A 21,357-nucleotide genomic window follows, 5' to 3' on the forward strand; every position below is an offset into this window, starting at 1 on the left:
TACGTGAACTGGTCAATGATTCCTAATAGATTAGTCAAAACCTACCATTCGTGCTCGTAAAACAGTTCACAAAATTATAAAACATTCAGAAAGTATTCCTGAACTAGTTCACGAAATTTGGAATACTATTCGTGGAATTATTTTTGATCCATGAACTTTTTCATGAAATATAATAAAGTTGTGTCAAACTGCTTGCATCCAGTAATAGGTACTAGCAGTAAATATAAGAAAACTTTTAGGACCTCGAACCGCGTTATTCATTTGATAAGGTTCAATGTGACGTTCGGATAGATAACGAAAACAGCGCTGAGTAACAAAAATACATTACAAATGGTGTACGTGGTATAGTTCACAGAATATGATACCACGAATCATTCTCTCTTTCATGATCCAGTTCATATTGTCATGTTATTCCGAGTTAAGCAATCTACAAAAAATAACATATCACGACAATACAAAGAGAAATTACGAATACCATGATAAAACTACTGATACCATGAACAAGAGTCACATTACCCAACGTGTCAAATTAGATAGTTCAAGAATAAAATAACACGATAACGTGTAAATAAATTATGAAAATCGTGACTAATATCCTGGAATCATCAGCACTACGATTCCAGAAAATCCGATAGTAAACTCTTGAATAAAATTTCTTTCACGGTAACGTGTTGGAAAATTATGTGAATCAAAACAAATCTCCTGATATCATGAACATCGCTCTTTTAGTTGATATAATTTATACAAACCAGTAGGGTGATGAGCCCATTTTCGCTATGTTTCTATTATCACGCTACCCATTTGAAGCCGTTGGTTAGAGCAGTGTCTGCCATCTTTGTTTAACGCATTGAGTCAAATGGTAGTGCAACAATAGGGGCACTCGATTCGTGTTTTCGTTGCGCTCAAACACGAGAATTTCACTGTTTTCAGCGCATGTATGTTAATATCTTGGTACTTAATATCGAAGCAAAGCTATTGATGCCAATTTGTACGCATTCCATTGTTTGTAGGCCGAGTAATTAATGAATCAGTGCGGCGCCCTTTTTAGTATGGTGAAAATAGGCACTTCACCCTATATCCCCAAATTATAAACAAGAATCATAAACAAAACATGTCCAAGGAAGACCCATAGATACCAAACCAATCTTTTCAATGTGGGAAACGCAAATAGTTTCGTGAGTACGAAATGCATTATTTATAATTTCAGGAACTTGGTCACGATTTTCTTAAATCATTCGGTTCACAAAAAACCGTGATTTTATACATTTATGAACGGTTTTCTTTTCGTGCAATATTGGGGGATTCCATGGAAAAGCAGCGGTCTGCTCGATACTCGATAAACCCAACTTCAGCCAATTTTTTTCAGCAGTGTTCGGTTCCATATTTTCCAATATTTGTTCAATAATATTGAAATCATCATACGTCTCCCAACCTTTGAACGGAACGGATCGTTATATTTCACAGTGGTGTTCGGTGTGTTCAATTTCAGTGATTGAAGGTCATCCTTTGTTCGTTCGTTAGCTGCCATTCTGCTGGTAGCGGCAGTAAATTCAGTACATTGTTTTCGCTGGTGCGGAACAATCGACGTTGTTTGCAGATAAGTTTTGCTTTATTTTTTTTTCCTCGTTTGCTTTCTTTCCTTTTCCCTACTTTTACTCTACCTTTTAATCAAATAATAAGACACATTCCCGTTTATATAACGCTCTGCCCTCGTGCTTAAATGGCCGAGGGCGAAATACCATCTGATGTAATCATGGAAGTCCCTGATCCCCCTAATACTCGCATTGCTCCCCGTATAAAGCAGTACCCAGAAGGTTCCTCTGGGCCATGGGTGGTATATTTTCGGACCGGAGAGAAACCGGTTAATATATTAAAACTTTCTCGAGATCTGACTGCTAATTACCCGGCCGTAACTCAGATAACACGTGTTCGGGCAAACAAGATACGTGTTCTAGTGAATGATCTCGGCCAGGCAAACGCGATTGCTTGCTGTGAGCGCTTTACGCGGGAATTTAAAGCGTACGTGCCTTGTGTGGCCTGTGAAATCGATGGGGTAGTGTCCGAACCGGGCCTGAAATGCGAAGAACTGTTGGAGCACGGGGTTGGCTGCTTTAAGGACCCCTCACTTGAACAGATTAAGATCTTGGAATGCAAACAATTGTATACCGCAAACACCGAGGGAGGTAAGACTACCTACTCTCTATCAGGCTCGATTCGGGTGACATTCGCCGGGTCCTCTCTTCCCAACTACATCCTCCTTGACAAGGTTCGCCTACCAGTTCGCCTGTTCGTACCGCGGGTCATGAACTGCAGCAATTGCAAGCAGTTGGGCCACACAGCCACATATTGTGGAAATAAGAAACGATGCGGCAAATGCGAAGGAGAGCATGAGGATGACTTTTGCGACAAAGAAACTGAAAAGTGTATTTACTGCGGGGGCCCTTCACATGCTCTTAAATCATGTCCTGCGTACAAGCAGCGCGGGGATAAAATTAAGCGCTCCCTTAAGGAACGCTCAAGGCGTTCTTATGCAGAAATGCTAAAGAATGCTTCGCCATCTGTCCTGTCCGAAAATCCCTATGCTGGTTTGGCTAACGTTGAGCAAGAATCTGTCGACCCACGAGAGGGAACATCTTTGGTTAACCCAGGGGAATCCAGGAAGAGGAGAAATCCAGCCTCCCCTACATTGCCTCGTAAGGGTGCCAAGGTGTCGTCCACTCAGAGTGCGCCATCTACAACCAATAAATCCAACGGAAGTGATGCACAAAAGCCGAAGCAATTTGCTCCAGGACTTGGAAATATTAATTCTAACAAGGAGTACCCACCACTTCCAGGGACATCCAAAACCCCAAGTGTCCCCTTTTTTCAAACAGATACTCAGTCCAGTAGCGGACTAATGAAATTTTCTGACATAGTGGACTTAATTTTCACAGCTTTCAATGTTACTGATCCTCTTAAAAGCCTTCTGATACGTTTTCTCCATATAGTGCAAACATTTTTGAAGCAGTTGACTACTAAATGGCCCCTCCTTGCAGCGATCGTATCCTTCGATGGCTAAGTCATCGAACGAGGTCACCGATTCGATCACTGTTCTACAGTGGAACAGCAGAAGTATCCTCCCGAAAATCGATTCCTTTAAATTTTTACTAAATAGTTTAAAATGTGATGCTTTCGCATTATGTGAAACTTGGTTAACTTCCGATATAAATCTCAACTTCCACGACTTTAATATAATTCGTCTGGATCGAGAAAACCCCTATGGAGGAGTACTTTTGGGGATCAAAAAGTGCTATTCTTTCAACCGAATTAACCTCCCTTCGACACCAGGCATTGAAATTGTCGCTTGTCAAGTTTTAATCAAAGGTAAAGACCTTTGCATTGCTTCCATCTACATGCCTCCTAGAGCCTCGGTAGGGCACCGAACGCTTTGTAATATCATGGAATCCTTACCGGCACCGCGGCTAGTTCTGGGTGACTTTAACTCGCACGGTACGGTATGGGGCTGTCTTCATGATGATAATAGATCAACATTAATCCAAGATCTTTGCGATAATTTCAACATGACCATCTTAAACACGGGAGAAATGACGCGAATTCCTACACCACCAGCACGCGCAAGCGCGTTGGATTTGTCGCTTTGCTCGACATCGCTACAGTTAGATTGCATGTGGAAGGTGATCCCTGATCCCCACGGTAGCGATCATTTGCCTATCGTGATTTCAATTGCTACCGGTTCAAGACCATCGGAAACAATCAATGTCTCGTATGACCTCACACGGAACATTGATTGGAAGAGTTACGCGACCGCGATATCCGTTAAAATCGAATCCACTCAAGAACTTCCTCCGGAGGAAGAGTACAGGTTTTTGGCTGGCTTGATTCTCGAAAGTGCGAATCAAGCTCAGACTAAACCAGTACCCAGCGCGAATACCCATGGACGGTCTCCCACCCTGTGGTGGGATAAAGAGTGCTCAGAGCTGTACGCGGAAAAGTCCACTGCATATAAGGCCTTCCGGGAAGACGGGTTACCCGCTAGCTATAAACAGTACGCGTCGTTAGAAAGGCCAATGAAGAGTCTAATGAAAGCCAACAAACGCAGTTATTGGCGCCGGTTCGTCGACGGGTTAACGAGAGAAACAGCGATGAGCACTCTTTGGGGTACGGCTCGACGTATGCGTAACCGTAATAGTACCAACGAGAACGTGGAATATTCAAACCGTTGGATATTCGCTTTCGCCAAGAAGATCTGTCCGGACTCTGTCCCGGTACAGAAAACGTGCCGCGCCGCGTCTCCTCACGATACCGCGAACGAAACACCGTTTTCGATGGTGGAGTTCTCACTTGCTCTCTTATCGTGCAGCAATAACGCCCCTGGATTAGACAGAATCAAATTCAATTTGCTGAAGAATCTACCTGACACTGCAAAAAGGCGCTTGTTGAATTTATTTAACAAGTTTCTTGAGGGTAACATTGTCCCTTATGAATGGAGGCAAGTGAAGGTCATCGCCATCCAAAAACCAGGAAAACCAGCCTCCGACCACAACTCGTATCGGCCGATTGCAATGCTGTCCTGTATTCGGAAGTTGTTCGAGAAAATGATCTTGTTTCGCCTCGACAATTGGGTTGAAGCAAATGGCTTATTGTCAGATACACAATTTGGCTTCCGCAAAGGCAAAGAGACGAACGATTGCCTTGCGTTGCTTTCTACAGAAATCCAAATGGCCTATGCTAACAAAGAGCAGATGGCATCAGTCTTCTTGGACATTAAGGGGGCTTTTGACTCAGTTTCTATCAACATTCTGTCAGAGAAGCTGCACCAGCATGGTCTTTCGCCAATTTTAAATAACTTTTTGCTAAACCTGTTGTCTGAAAAGCACATGCACTTTTCGCATGGCGATTTAACAACATCGCGATTTAGCTACATGGGTCTTCCCCAGGGCTCATGTCTAAGTCCCCTGCTCTACAATTTCTACGTGAATGACATTGACGATTGTCTTGCCAATTCATGCACGCTAAGGCAACTTGCAGACGACGGGGTGGTCTCGGTTACAGGGCTCAAAGCTGCCGACTTGCAAGGACCATTACAAAATACCTTGGACAATTTGTCTGCTTGGGCTCTTCAGCTGGGTATTGAGTTCTCCACGGAGAAAACTGAGTTGGTTGTTTTTTCTAGGAAGCGTGAGCCGGCGCAACTCCAGCTTTTATTAATGGGTGCAACGATCAACCAGGTTTTCACATTTAAATATCTCGGGGTCTGGTTCGACTCTAAAGGTACCTGGGGATGTCACATTAGGTATCTGAAACAGAAATGCCAACAAAGGATCAATTTTCTCCGAACAATAACTGGAACATGGTGGGGTGCTCACCCAGGAGACCTGATCAGGTTGTACCAAACAACGATATTGTCGGTGATGGAGTACGGGTGTTTCTGTTTCCGCTCCGCTGCGAACATACACTTCATCAAACTGGAGAGAATCCAGTATCGTTGCTTGCGCATTGCCTTGGGTTGCATGCACTCGACCCATACGATGAGTCTCGAAGTGCTGGCGGGCGTTCTTCCGCTAAAAAATCGATTTTGGGAACTCTCATATCGATTGCTCATCCGATGCGACATTCTGAACCCGTTGGTAATTCAAAATTTCGAGAGGCTCGTCGAGCTTAATTCTCAAACCCGTTTTATGTCCTTGTACTTCGACTACATGGCACAGAGCATCAATCCTTCTTCGTACAATCCCAACCGTGTTCGTTTCCTAGATACTTTTGATTCTACTGTATTCTTCGACACATCCATGAAGGAAGAGATTCGTGGAATCCCGGACCATATACGCCCGCAGGTGATCCCCAATATATTTTATAATAAATTCCGAGAAGTCGACAGCGACAAAATGTTTTACACTGACGGATCAAATCTCGATGGGTCCACTGGCTTCGGTATCTTCAACAATACTATCACCGCCTCATTCAAGCTCAATGATCCCGCTTCAGTTTACGTCGCAGAGTTAGCTGCAATTCAGTACACCCTTGGGATCATCGACACTCTGCCCACAGATCACTACTTCATCGTTTCGGACAGCCTCAGCTTTATCGAGGCTCTTCGAGCGGTGAAGCCTAAAAAGCAACTCCCTTATTTTCTGGGGATGATACAGGAGTCCTTGTGTACGTTATCTGAAAAATCTTATCAGATTACCTTTGTTTGGGTCCCATCTCATTGTTCTATCCCGGGCAATGAAAAGGCCGACTCATTAGCAAAGGTGGGCGCATTAAATGGTGACATATACGAAAGACCAATCTGCTTCAACGAATTTTTTAGTATTTGTCGTCAGAGGACGCTCAACAGTTGGCAAACCTCGTGGAGCAACGGGGAACTTGGACGATGGCTACATTCGATTATCCCAAAGGTATCAACGAAGCCTTGGTTCGGAGGGATGGATGTGGGTCGGGATTTTATTCGCGTAATGTCCCGACTTATGTCCAATCACTACACCATGGATGCGCATTTACGGCGTATTGGGCTTGCGGAGAGTAGTCTGTGCGCTTGTGACGAGGGCTATCACGACATCGAACACGTTGTCTGGGTATGCGCCGGGTATTGTGACGCCAGGTCTCAGTTAAAGGAATCCCTTCGGGCCCGAGGTAGACCACCCAATGTACCAGTCCGAGATATGCTGGCAACTCGTGATTTCCCCTATATGTCCCTTATTTATACCTTCATAAAAACGATAAATATCCCAATTTAGCCCCTCTCTTTTATTTCTCGTTTTTAGAGTTTCCTCCTGCCTTGTGGAACCGATCAGCTCCAGAGTGCCACTATGTAACCGCCGTCGCCCTTACCACTACGCCTGCATAGAAGGAAACTGAAGCGAGAGCGACTCGAGGTCCGATGACTTTTGAAGGATTCCCCGCGGGTCCGAAGAATACCATCCGCCAATCCGGAACTCGACGACTTACTAGACTGAGGCGCAAATTTGTTTCGCTGCTCCCCCTCCCCCCCCCCCCCCCCCCGTTCGAGCGAAAGTTGCAAGTTTTGCTCTTCTTTCCCTGTCTCTCCCCTGTCCTTGATACAACTGCTGCTACACTGATGCGGAAATAAGCCACCCTCTGAATATCTTGACCAAGCATAAGTTTTCGTTAAAAAAAATCAAATTTGTATTCTGTATTCCTAGTTTTAAGATAGCTGTAATTTTTACTCTTTATTGAAACTCTTGTCCTCCATCTTGTAAATAGAATTGAATCCCTAGTTTTAAGATTTCTGTGAAGTTTCTCATAAATATTTGTTCCCCCTTTTGTGTACTAAACTATATTGTTAGTTTTAAGATAACCGTAAAATATTTCGTAAAATACTATTACTCCCCCTCTTGTATATCAAAGTGAATCCCTTGTTTTAATTTCTTTCATAAAAAAATCTTTTGGCCCTCTCTTGTATATTGAATCTTATTTCTAGTCTTAAGATAGCTGTAAACTTTTTTTTCCTTTGTAAAAAAAATATTTCAACATTGTAACCTCCTAGTTTTAAGATATCCAAAATGTATTGACGCTTGTCATAATCGTGGCATATCTAACTCAGTTTACCCCAAAATGGTGCTTGTCATAAGACAGCACAACAGCGACGGTATATGAAATTCATACAAAATTTACCCCAAAACTAACATTTATATATTTACATGCTAGACATTTTATAATCCTAATAAACGGAATTGTGGATTTACAAAAACCTAATTGTTTCCTGTCACTGACGAGCAACAGCATGTCCTTGAAATTATTAAAACATTCGTAGGACTTTCTTAAACTCTTTGTTGCCTTAGAACTTTTCTGAATTTTTGAAATTAAAAAACTGTTCTTCAAGTTCGTGAATTTGATAGGACGCTTCCCATTCCAGTCATTTAGAAAGCCGAAAAGGGAGAGGGATATTGTCAGAGCTGGGCCGCTTTTGTAATATTGCTCCGTATCTTTTGTTTATATTCAAATAGCCTCAATGTAACGTATTATTTGAAAAAGTGGGTAGTCACAAGAAACTTTAATAAGGGCGAAGCATTGTGCTCTATGAGCATGAGCATGATCGACAGATCGTAGATGCTGCTCAGTCAATGGCTAGAACAAGCAAAATTTCACAGAGAATCAACGAATTAGGCAAGGAAGTAATACAGCTTTCATTAGTAGGATGGGGTAGAGTTGAATTTGCAAATTTGGATTCATTACGATATGTGATTAACGATCTCAAAAGTGTTATCATGTGCTTTGGGCAGTCGACTGCCGACAATTTATGATAGATTTACCGTTTGTTGAATTAATTCGGAAATACTCGGCTTGTAAAAAAAAATTCAACGTCAACTTCGGACAACCGCGCATTCGGGACTACAGTTTAAGGGGTTATATACAAAGTTGAAACTCAAAAAATCGGAAAAAAAATATTGACTATTCTGAAAGTACATGCTTTTGAAAGTATCTGTGCAAAATTTAATCCAGATCGGAACACTAGATTTCAAATTACAGCCATTTGTGGTGAGCTGATTCTTCCACGAACGAAATTAACACACAACTTTAAACGCAATTATCTCGGAATGAAATTTTGCGGTGATATCTCAAAAATTATTCATTCGATCTTCATTATTTTTTTTTTTTTTTTGATTGTTTGTATTTACATTCTCGTGTACTTGAACGGTTCCTTTATTATCAAAAATATTTCGATTCTTTGCAATGAATTTTTGTTTAAAATTTGGAACAACAAATAACTCGATTTTTTGGTCAACATGTTTTTTTTGCAACAAAACAATTTTCTATTGGGAAACCGATCCGTTCAAATACACCACAATACATTTTTCTTCAATAATCTTTTTAGTTTTTGGATTTCAGTTGAGCGGTTCGGCTTGGAGAGCGTTCACCGCAAAGCTCTGTCAAAAAACACGCTTCGGGGGATGGGCCATAACTTCAACAACCTTGAATATTTTTTTGAATTCAACTTGGTTTTTCTATATTCGATAGTACTACCAATAAACTGTCTTTCGCTTTTTCAAACAAAATTTGCAAAAAAAATCACGAACTTATCTCACTTTTTCGCCACAACTTTGTATATAACCCCTTAATTGAATCAAGCGGCATGTGAACGACTCTGTTGTTTGCTTATTGCGGCGGAACAGGACATTCCAACAACGATACAATATAATGAAAAGCGATTACCTTTCCCAAGCAACACTTGCATAATCATAAACTTTTACTGGTGCGCTTTTTGGTTGCTAAATCAGTTGACTAATGGTTTATGTACATTTCTTTTCAACGAATTATGTTACAGAAACTGCTAGTGAACAAACGGTGTTGCTCGGGTTACTGTCTCGAGACATTTATGGAAACGGATATACTTCTACGTAATAGAAGATTTCATAATATAAGCATTGAACGGTTGAAAGGTATAAAATAAGTACTTTCTTTGTACCTCAAACGACCAACTTAGTGAATCGAACATAGAACCGATGACATGCACGCATGTTTTACGCTATTCACTATGCGAACTATTTCGCGAACACAAGTTGCGCGTTGTGACTAATATACCCTAGGAAACATGAACCAGTTCACGAATTCTTGAACAATATTTTGTAAATGTGTGAATTGTTTCACAAACACAAGTTGTGTGTTGTGACTAATAAATTAGGAATCATGAATCAGTTTACGAGGCATGAAAGGATTTATGAATAATATTTCGAGTTTGGCGAAAAAGTTCACCAGAAACTATCCAGACTATTTTAATTTTATAAACTAATTCACAACCACGAAAACCAGGTAAGATATAATAAATCATGAATCAATTCACACCGTATTGTCGGACTGCGAATAATATTCCTAAATTTATAAATAAAATAACGAACCAACCGTAGGTGTATGAATAATGTTCATAAAGTTGTAAGCTGGTTCACGTACAAAAAATGATTTGATAATGACATAAATGAAACCGCGACTGAAATACACAAAACAAAAACACACATCTCCTCTAATAAAAGTGGGATATAGGTATAACAGAAGAAAAAATTAACGTAATAGTAAAACACATGATTTTTGTTCATGGTCCTAATTCCAGTACATGTTTGTTCCAAAATTCATGGCAATTTATTCACGATTTTGGGAAACATAATTATTGAATGTGATGAAATATGGTTCACATGGCAATTCATAATATAAAAGGTGTTTTTAACGATTTATTTTTCAAATGGGATTTTTTGATAACTGAATTGACATATAATCTTATATTTCTAGAGAAAATTTTCAATAGGACGTAAGTAACATTGAGAGCCTCTCTTTGTTTACTTTCTCTTTCGTTTATTACGACGTCATTACAACACTTTGCACAAATTTTCCAGTACATATCGAAAGCCGACGGTTTTTACTAGAATATTATGCAAAGAGTAGAGTAGTAAATGTTGTAATGGCCGAGTAATGAACAAAAGAGAAAGACCCCAAAGAGAATCTCACATTGTTACTTACGTCCTATTCTAAATTTTCTCTAGATTTTTTAATTTGTTTAGTTTTCTTTGTTCTTTCATCATGCAAAAATATACGCATGAACAACGTTTCCAAATTTTGGAATTTTCTTTCTAAATTTACCGTTCGGTGAAGCAAACTTTTCGCAAGTTACTGTCAAAGAATTATCTTTTCAGACTCATGTTAGGTTAAATGGATATGTAAATAAACAAAACTGTCTATTCTGTGTGACAAACAACCGAAGCAAATCCAAGAGATCTTATTCCGTACTAAAACAGTAACTGTTTGTGTTTTATATTCCATTTAAAAAAAACACCTCTTAGTACGTGTACTGCTCAAAGGTACTTGAAAGTATTCAATACAACGAGAACAATAAATACAATAAACATGGTTTCATGAACTGAAAGCAAACTGATGAATATAATAATAAAACATATGCTCTTCGTGCTGATAAGACTGCCGCGAATTCGGTTTTCCATCCTCCTCGCGAATCATCAATTCTCAATAATCATACATCATAATTCCAGTCATACAAGACCATGCATATGCCCCATGCACATTAAATGCCCTATGGATTAGTTCCCTAGTTAGTCAAACGAATACTAAATAAACAATGAAATTAGTTTGCTCGGTTCAACGAAATTTCATCAAATTAATGCGCATTAAAAATTATATACGACAATATATGTGCAATCTTGAAAATAAAAAAACGCAAAAATTTGTTTCAAAGCCAAAAAAAGAATAATTTTCAAAATTACCATTGTTAATGAATCACCTTATAAAATAGACAATTAGAGCCGCGGACGAAAATAGCTAACCTCCGCCTAAGAGCAAATAAAACAATAATTTTTCATGATTATTACAAAAGTTTTAGGGTTACTGAAACCAAAAAGAAAGTAATAACCATTTTACAGATAACCTCCGTAAGCAAGTATGGTAGTTTTCTGTTATAGAGAATTACAATTCCACGCGGAATCACAGATGGCAGCACGTGCCATATACGAAATGGCCGTGCCCCAACCTGAGCCGTGGCTAACTTTTACGACATTTCCCTACTGTTTTGAATATTTCATTAATGTAATATTAACTTACGGCTTATCCGTACAGTTATTACTTCCGTTTGACAGATGCAATAGCGCTAAAAAAATTTACCAGAAGTATGATTTCATAATATTGCTTCTTATACTTTTAGGTTGCCTATTAACTTTCAAAACCCTGAAAAGCTTGTTATGAAACTTTGTTCGGAAAAGTTTTACCAACAGTTTGCTGAATTTCTTTTAATTTTTCATTGCATTTATCACCGCTGAGATTTTCGAAAAATGACTATTATCCAGTATAATTTTAACTAAAAGTAGCGTTGATTACACACTACACACTCAATTCAGTTTGATAATTTCCGCACAGCTGATAGTTCAGCAAAGTGGCTTCAATTTACTGATTTTCAGCGATACAATTTCCGAGTTTCAGCAAAACAAACATCACTTCTACTGAGATCTCGGTAAAAGTTTTGTTAGTTGTGTGCTCGGCTGTGAAAAACTCGGTAAAAGTTGCAAAAAGATTAAATTCGGTAGATTACGATTCCTCAGAAAGTTAATTGGGGATTGCCCAATTATAAAAACAAACTTTGCATAGAAGGAAGAATGGTCGGCGCTTTTGTTGTTTTAATTTTCTCATTGCTAGTAAGCAGGCATTGTAGTTATCGCTCATATGAGTAAATGCGCCCGGATAGTTTGCTACTGCGACGATAAAAACTCACATTTTCACACGAAAAGTTATTGGCACTCACACAACTTCTGCGGATAAATACAACGTGTTATTTCTCCGGATAAATAAAACAGCCGGAGAATGAAAGAATGAGTTTATCACGGTATCCTTTTTTCGTTCGCTGCTTTCCTGTCGTTATTCCAAAACAAGAAAAACAAGTTTATCATATTTCTTTGCCGCTTTTCTTTCATATTAAGTGTATTTTTTAAGTTTTTATTGATTTCCACGAAATTAAAATTTTATCGCCTTCTCCGGTGAGAAGGAAAAAATCAAGTAAATTTTATCCGGAAAATCATTCTCACGCTATTTGTGGAGACGGAGAATTTTGCGACTCATCTTTTCTCGGAAAAGTTGGACCTCGGATAAGTTTTTTTCTGGCGTGAGTGAGAGAGAATTACAATGCCTGCTAGTAAGAGCGACGAAAATGTTTCAATTATACTGGGTCCAGAGAAGGTACTTTTCAATCTAATTAAAAGCTTAATTTCACATGAGTTAAAGGTTCAAAGTCAGTGTATGCCGGGAGCTACCAAAAATCACAGAAATGACTTGTAAAATAGAAGGGTTCGGAATCACTGTTTTAAACATTTTTTTTAATATTTACTTGAAAAATAAATTAGTTGCATAACTGTCTGTACACTTTATTGCTAAGAGTTCCGAAATGAAACTGCCATATTTAGTATCTAGGAAATCATTCAAAATATATCTACTAAATAAAAAAGCATACATCGATACAATGATATAAACAATCTCTAACGATTTTATTCGCAGAAGAGTTACTATAATTAATCATAGAAATATTCCTTAACCTGAATGAACAAATCGAATCGAATTTAATTATAAAATGTATTTTAAGCAAATCCGATTTTGCGGACTTCATATAACTATTGTAACACTGTACCAATTTTGAAATAGATCATCTTTTATTGATATCGTAGCTTTCAGCTGGCAAAGAGTAATGTCACACAAAAAATACTTAAAACGATATTTCTAAAAACAAAAACATAAACAAACCAAATCATTTAAACCCGTTAGGGCTTGATGTGATGAATGAAGCAGTGTTAATTTACAAATTTTCTCCCATTTTTCTCCATTTTGTTTCACCCAAAATTTGTCTTCCGTTGTATCATCGCACACGATACGAATCAACAAAACAAAACAAAAACTAAAACTACGAAAACAAAACAAACAAAACCAACAAATCTCATCCATCATCAACCATCAAAATAACACACACCAAAATTGCGTGCTGTCGACCCTATTTTTGCGTCCTTTGCAAATTTCGAAATTATTGGCTTTGGATACCCAGAAACAAATACTGAAAATGGACTAAACTATTCATCATCATCACAACAATCGCAACACAATCAAGACCAAGTGCGCGCAGCTGCCAGGAATCGAAATCCGGGCGGTGCCATCCAGCCGCAGCCGGGGCACATGCGGAACCAGCGAATGATGAACAATCAGCAGATGATGAACAGTCAGGGCATGATGAACAATCAGATGCAGCCGATGAACCCGAACCAAGTGATTGACCACGACGAGAACCTTAGCGACAAGGAAATCTATCCGGGCTCAATGCACCAGCAGGTAATTATTACGAATCTCGATAACAATCTTACTCTCATTAATCGCTGCTATATTTTCCATTTAAAACGAATTTCCCCTTCCTCATCCAACATACAATCGAACGGTTTCAATTCGAATGGGGTTTCACGTTCAAAATTCATACTCACCTTGTGGTTCAAAATCAAGGAGCGTTCTCAACGCGATTCGAACAGCAGCGGCATACCGGCGATTGAAATCACTAAAGAGGCCGCCACCGATGTCACCTATGTTAGTGACGACAGTGAATACCAAGATGGCGCTAGCAGCGGTGGCGGAAGTGGGCGTCGTCGTAGCGGCCCTCCGCCACAGCAGCAACAGGTTAGAGACTCCAAATCGAAGCCTTCCGATAAACACCAAACTATCGATCGAGCATTCTCCTGTAAAGTCGTATCTTTTCTTTTTTAGTAAACAGACATGCTCAGTACCACCTCTTGCTATCTGTCGTCTTTTCCACTTCCGTGTCCGTAAACGTGTACACTTCCGTTTTTTGTTCAGCATCTCGTGTTGAACGTCCAAATTCTGTGCAGCATCCATAATCTCGCTATCTGCCACCGTATTGTTGTCAACTTCACTGTTTGTTTCTTTTGGTTTTCAATCTTTTTCGTCTTGTTCAGTACTTTCTGTAGAAAATTGGATTTATGTTTTCTAGTTTATTTCACCGTAAATAAGTTTCAAGAAAATTTTCCAGACACCCGCTTTGTCTTTTCTTCGCTCTATGATTGTGTTTCCACTTGAACTGAACGTGCATCACTGGTAGTTTTGAAATTGTTTTTATTTAAACAAAGTGGTCAGCGACAAATACGGGAATCTCTTCGAGTTGGTTTTATGAATTCTCGGTGTATGACTGATGTGAACAGAAAACGACTCTTCTTCGGTCAGAATTTTTGAATATACTTATAGATTCAATATCCATATGGCTAAATCTTTGTTATAGGCGGATACAAGCTCTTGATTCAGTATCTTTGGGATTAGATTCATACTACCCATTTATAGTATCTGCATTCTGAGCTCCAATAAAATGATGAGAACTTCATCCTTTTCCTCTGACAGTTATGGATTTCTAACGTCTGAATCCTAGAATCAAAACCAGTACAAACAATTTGTTTTTGATATTGTTGTACTTAAAATGCTACAATTTTAATAAATTGCAATAATTTATATAAATAAAAAAATATGTACCACATGGTACTCTTCGCCACATTTCAAGATACAATATCGGCTATGCTTTACAAAATTTGGAAAAAACGAAAGTCTAGCAATGTATGTTATATTTGGCACTAATTATATTTTTTTTCCTTTTTTCGTAAAACATGCTAATTAACAGTACTAAATTCAATTGTTAGCATTATATTCACGTATTCGTATTTATATGAATGTGGAAACGAAAATGTGAAGTTAGTAATAACTTCGTAAATCTCACATTCGCATCCATTCCAATACACATGTCGCAATGAATTGAGCATTATTTGCATGAAAATACACATTAACACAAGTGATATTAAAAAATCTAACTTTAAGGGGTTATATGCCTCTTTGTGTGTGTAATTTAAAAAAAAGTTTGGATTTATTTAAAGTTATGTAGCAATAGTGCAGTAGTGCTACTTGTACTCAATCTTAAATGCTTTGCTTTTTTCTGCATAGGGGAATTCTCTAAATAATTGATGTCTGTAAGTTCTGAAAATTTTATTCAAAAATTCTCATCCGCAAAATAAAATATGATTCATAAGAACGAAATTATTCAAGTACTGACAACAATAATTACGAACAATTAGAGAAAATACCGATGATTTGGTAAATATTTGTTTGGTTATTGTGGTCACGACTTTCTTCAAAAACACCCTTTCGAGATAAACGAGACACTTTTTTCTGAAGGTTCATTCATTTCATTCTTTTGATCTATTGCTCGTATCTCCAGGAAAATTTGAAAAAAAATCTTAAGTACTTTCAAACAAAGCAATAAATATTTTCCGATTTAAAAAAATGATTAGTAGTCACGGAAAGTTTCACATATCTTAATTGTTTAGTTCAATATCTTCAAGTTCTTCTTCTAAGTTCTTTAATTTGACTAGCTCTAAAACCTCGTGGAAGAAGTCAGCTTTCTATCACTTCAGAAGAAAGAGTTTTTTTCAGTTTTTTTATTATTAAATCAACCTAAATTTTAATGTTTACCAAAGCAATTCCTCAAACGGCACTTTATCCTGCTCAAGATTCTGAGGCACTTTATCCTTCTCGGGATTCCGGTGGAATTCATCTCAAGATTCTAATGAAATTTTACTCAGAGTTCTGATTAAATCTTTCAGATGAATTCTTTCTCAGAATTCGTGTGGTATGCTGTTCAGGACTTCAATATAATACTCGGTATTTTAATCATACTTAGGATACTTAAAGAAAGCTTATCATACATACAGTTTAATATTTCTTAAGATGGACCTCTGCTAATGATTATGATTAATTCAGGATTCTGATGGAACCGTGCTCTCTATTCTAATTGATTTTCTGCCAAATATTCCGATAAACCTGCACAGCGCTCTGCCCCGATCATGTTCACTATTTTGGCGTATTTTTGATTCTAACACTATCCCCCTCTGTAATACTTCTCAGAATTTTTGTTACCCAGCTCCATCAAACTCTGTCAGAGCTTTCCAGGTTCAAATAGTTGAAAAGAAATAAATTGTTTGATAAATTCGCCATAAATAAAATATTGTGATTTCAGTCTAGCCCCGAATTTCGTTATATTTTGTTAGTACACTTAAATTTACAAAAACCCTCGATATCTTAAGGGCCTCTTGTATAAATGTGGCAAAAAGTACCTAATGTTTAATATTTTTAAAGTCGTAAAAGGATCTATAAAATCAGTAGTAAAATGATCTATAAAATAAAAAAATTCGAGTGTAAGGTATCAAAAATGGCGTCCAAAATGGCGGTTTCCTCGGAACAAGATCTGTGGGCATTCTCGTTTTTGAACCATTCAACCAATCAACTTTGGTTTTTGCCCACCTAAAATAAGACAACATTCTCGGGCACTGTAACCTACAAAATCGCAATATTTTGATCATTAACGTTTTTTTACAGCCGGCCAAAGTGGAAAAATCATGCGAAGAAACGGTACTCTATTTTTAAGTGCCATTTTGTTTCTATATCGAATTTTATCATGTTTTTTGTGTTGGGGCGCCTCATTTTACTTCTTCGAAAAAACATTAGGTACTTTTTACATAATTTCATATGAGGACCCCTTAACATAAAAAATAGGAGAGTATGGGAAGACTTAATCACATTTTCAGTCAAACTTAGGTAAATTTATTAAAAAATTGTAATCGTTTTTACTTTTGTTTAAGTCGAGTAGAATGACCCAGCGCCAACAGAGATGAGCTCTGCAGTTTCCTAGAATGGTTTACTTTTGGGTTTCCTTGATAAAAATTACATACCGTAGGCATTATTTTTGGGAGAGTTTTTATGTCCATAGCACTCACACTAGTAACTACTTAGTAGTAGTTCGTTCAGCAAGGTTAGAACACCACTCCTCGACACACCACCAGTTTTCGCCGATTTACACAAAGCCCATCTGAATGGCAGTACGAAAGTTAGCTGTGGGTAGAGAATTAGTGCTCCACCCCTACGAGGACAATCTGGGCAGCAAACTCCATATTGTCCAATTTACTGAGCCCTTCGGCTTTCTTTTATCATTCAGCAACTTTTTCAAGACCTTTGGTCTCCTCCTCGTGTCATTTGGCATCACTTCCTCTACCACCACTCCACAAACTACTCGGTCTAGTCCCCAACGATGAACCTCAATGAAGTTCTCTTGAAACCGATCCAACCGACCAGCTGCCAAGGATGCCCCAACGACTCGTGACTGGTATTGTCTCGTCGCGATCTACTTAGTCTAGCGCCAGTGGTGAATCTAGCTTGCGCTGGATAGTTCCCTGTCGAAAGAAGTTCTCCCGATACCAATTCTTCTTTGGTTCTCTCTATATTTCGGTAGGGTGCCGTCGTTCGTCCGACTACCCATACCCTGTGCTCTTTCGCAGCCTACTCGACTAGTCCCCGGCGGTGGATCTAGCCTACTCTGTGGGAGAGTTTGCCGGAAGTGATTTCTCTATCGAAACCGTTGCTCACTGTCCACAACGCCATTTCCGCTGTAAGTTTACCTCTCCGTGCTTTCTTTTGACCCATATTGACATTTTTAGAATGAGCCGGTAGGTCCACCTTCCTTTTTCTATATTGCTCCATTCCTGTTGCCACTTCGCCTTTGAATCGATTTTCACCATCTTCCTCGCGTTTCTGGTGTTTCTCTGATTGTAGCACTCGATATCCACCGCTAAGGTGACGCAGATGGGGATCGTCCCGGTGATAATGTATACACCCTCCGACGATATCAAACGGCCATCAGCCGGAACGTCCTATTCAGCTTTTAGTGATTCTGCTTGGTTTTCAGCGTCACACCACAGACGGAAACCCAAATATCGCAGTATCGATGACGAAAGACTAAATAGCAGACGTCTCGTGCTACCTCTCGAATCGCCAATTCTTTTTTTCTCTTTTTTTACAATGAAGAATGAAATTTACCCAGTACACGTGCATTAGTAGACTACGACTAAACTCCATTGGGCACCGCCATTGTTCCCCCCAGGGACTGCCTCTCGGTATTACTTCTGGGAGATGGCTGTACTTGATGTACTCACTGACTCCGTTCATACGTCCTGTATGAGGCTTACTAGGGTGCTCGCTCTGTCACACCCTGATTCACTCTCTAACACTCCATATGAGGCTTACTTTTGTGCTCACCTCTATCATGCCATGCGAGGCTTACATGTGTGCTCACCTTCTTCGTACCTTGCGAGGCTTACTTTTGTGCTCACTTCTAACATACCATGTGAGGCTGGCTTGGATGCTCACCCTATCACCTGATTCGTTCTCGATCATACCACTCTGTTACACCCCTGTCGCTCCCCCTGGCAACCCATATGGGACATTTTTCTTAGGCCCCACTTCTGACATATCATGTGAGGCTTACTTGAGTGCTCACCGTTTTCATACCTTGTGAGGCTTACTTTTGTGCTCACCTCTAACCTCACTATTGTACTCACTGCCTTCGCCGATTTTTCGCAGGGGTAATTGACGTGGTTATTGATTATTGAAGCTCAACCGATCGCCGAATATCACTCCCAATTGGTTCAGTGCACACTTCGATGCTCTCCGATGTCGATCTGCATCCGCTGAACCACTTTGAAGTTGCTGATCAAAAACCCTTCCGTATTGTGGTGAGTTATCTACTGCTTGACCCCGTTCATCCAGCTCTCGATCGCGCCTAATGTTTTCTTCACTCCGCCTCTACTTCTTCAAGTGTGTTTTCCATCACCGTTAGTGACACATCGTCCGCGAAACAAGACTCCATCGTAGACCCTGTTCCGAAGAATTGAACCGAGAATGGAGCCGTGAGGAACGCATTAACTTCTGCGCTTCCTTTGTCTCGTATAGCAGCACTCTGCTGTGGAACTAGTTCTTCAGAATCAGGCAGAGATAGTCGGAGACCGTCATTCTGTACAGCGCTGCGGTAATGATTTCCCAACAGGCACTGTTAAGTACATTCATCACATCTATCGTGACTACAAAGCAGTATCGATCTACTCTTCGCCTGCCCGGCACTCTCGAGCATTGTGCGGATTGCCTTCACTTTCGACACTCGCCCTCCGTGCAATTCGTTAGCCTATTGAGAGTGATTCGTTCCAGGGATTTTACGAGTCTATTCAGCAGGCATATAGGTCTATACGAAGCCGAATCACCGGTGGTTTCATTAACTTTTACAGAAACACCAGCTTCTGTACCTTCCACATTTCTGGGAAGTTATTTTCATCAGAACATTTCTGCAGCACCATGCCGAGCATGTCCACATATGTCAGGATCGCAGTTTTCAGTGCCACGTCTGGTAATCCATCCAGACCGGAGGCTTTCTTTGATTTCAGTCACTTTGACGCTTCTGCGAGCTCGTCATTAGTCACTTGCCAATTGTCCGTGTTTGTCTCTTCTTCTTCGCCGTACAGAGTCAATGGCCAGGTAGTCGAATCTTTCTTCAGGACGAAACCCTCAACAACTAACTTCAACTTACCCGGTCACATTTCAGCTGGTGTCGATGGACATTTGATCTTCGCCATCACGACTCGGTGCGCATTCACCTAATCTGCTTTTCGGCACATTTATTTGTGGCACTCTGACTTGCTAAGCTTAATCTTCCGTTTTAAAGTGGCCCTAGCTTCCCGAAACGCCGCATTGCGTTCCTCTCTATCTGGCTCCGATCTTATTCTGTGAGCCCGCCTTCTTACTCTCAGACAAATAGTGTAGCGTACTAAGCGTTTCGTTCAACCAGTAATCTGGAGGCCGTCTACTGCGTGGTTCTAGTTCTCGCGGCATTGTGGCGTCGCAAGCCATCACAATCCTTGTTAGATCAATCGCATCAACCTTCTCGATCCTGCTGTCCGGCCAAAGTTCCTCGACGAAGAGGTCTTTGTTGAAGGCTTTCGACTTACACTTTCACTCGCCGGTCAACCTTCTTCGTGTTGCCGCAGGGTTCCGATGGCCGATACGGTAGCGATTAGCTTGGTGGTCGCTATGGCTGTACTACTCGCAAACTTTCCAGTACATGTTCGCCGTCAGTGAACGACTGCAGAATGTGACGTCGATGTTAGACTCCCTCACGTCTTTCCGGAGTTTGCTAGCGAAACATTTATTGCACAATCGTTCGACTAACTTGTGTGTATGTATGTGGCAAACTCTCATATGTGTTTCTCAGCAACAGCTGAACCAATCTTATCAAAACTAGAAAAAGTCTAGAAAGTAAACTGCGGAGAGAAAAACGACGTTTTAAGGCAACGTATGCCGCGAATTGTGTAACAACATGTCATAAGGGTGGGCTATGTTCGATTGAATTCGTTTTTTGACAGCCAAACCCGAATCCAATCGGTACAAAATGGAGTCTCCGCAGTTCTCTTTCTAATCCAAGCCAAACTTCAAATAAAAGACCTATCACTTCATTCTGATTTTTAGTTTGAAAGATATGGATATTCATATGTGCAGAAAGACGTTTTTCGCAATATTTGAGATTAACTGTCAAAATTTATTAAATCGACAAATGTTCTGTACCAGAAAGCTTACCGAAAATCTTTCGGACGAGCTAAAGATTGTTGAAGTCGGACTGTTAACCGAATAGATATATAACCTCAAATGATTTTTACCGTTTCCAATATCTAAAAATCGAACAAAAAACAAGCCATCAATTATTAACTCCTAAATGCAATATGCTCTTTCTATTTATAGTGTGTTTGATCGACCTACAATCGAGTTAATTCTACTAATGTTCTTGTAAACCATGATGATGTCTTCAACGAATTTGTAGCCCTTATTTATGCAAACAAGTTTGCTGATGATGCCAAGCTTGAATATTTTAAAAGTTGTGGAATGTTGTGCGCTTATTATACGTTATTGTAATGCTCCATTCAAATGAACCGGTCTAATTATAAGGCACAA

The 21,357-nt window shown here is 39.6% G+C and overlaps 1 protein-coding gene across 7 annotated transcripts in view; it reads left to right on the forward strand.

The window, feature by feature from the left end:
• Nucleotides 1–21,357, forward strand: part of LOC131683704 (RIMS-binding protein 2) — a 331,371-nt gene that overhangs the window by 236,224 nt on the left and 73,790 nt on the right. For 5 of the 7 annotated variants that reach the window (XM_058965931.1, XM_058965936.1, XM_058965932.1 and 2 more), the window contains 2 exons: nucleotides 13,538–13,818; nucleotides 13,984–14,154. In XM_058965931.1, coding sequence (XP_058821914.1) covers nucleotides 13,538–13,818; nucleotides 13,984–14,154 — 452 coding nt within the window. The remainder of the gene's footprint in view (nucleotides 1–13,537; nucleotides 13,819–13,983; nucleotides 14,155–21,357) is intronic. The other 2 variants (XM_058965934.1, XM_058965935.1) reach the window with 2 other exon arrangements.

This window comes from Topomyia yanbarensis, chromosome 2 (assembly GCF_030247195.1).
Source record: "Topomyia yanbarensis strain Yona2022 chromosome 2, ASM3024719v1, whole genome shotgun sequence".
NCBI classification, from domain to species: domain Eukaryota; kingdom Metazoa; phylum Arthropoda; class Insecta; order Diptera; family Culicidae; genus Topomyia; species Topomyia yanbarensis.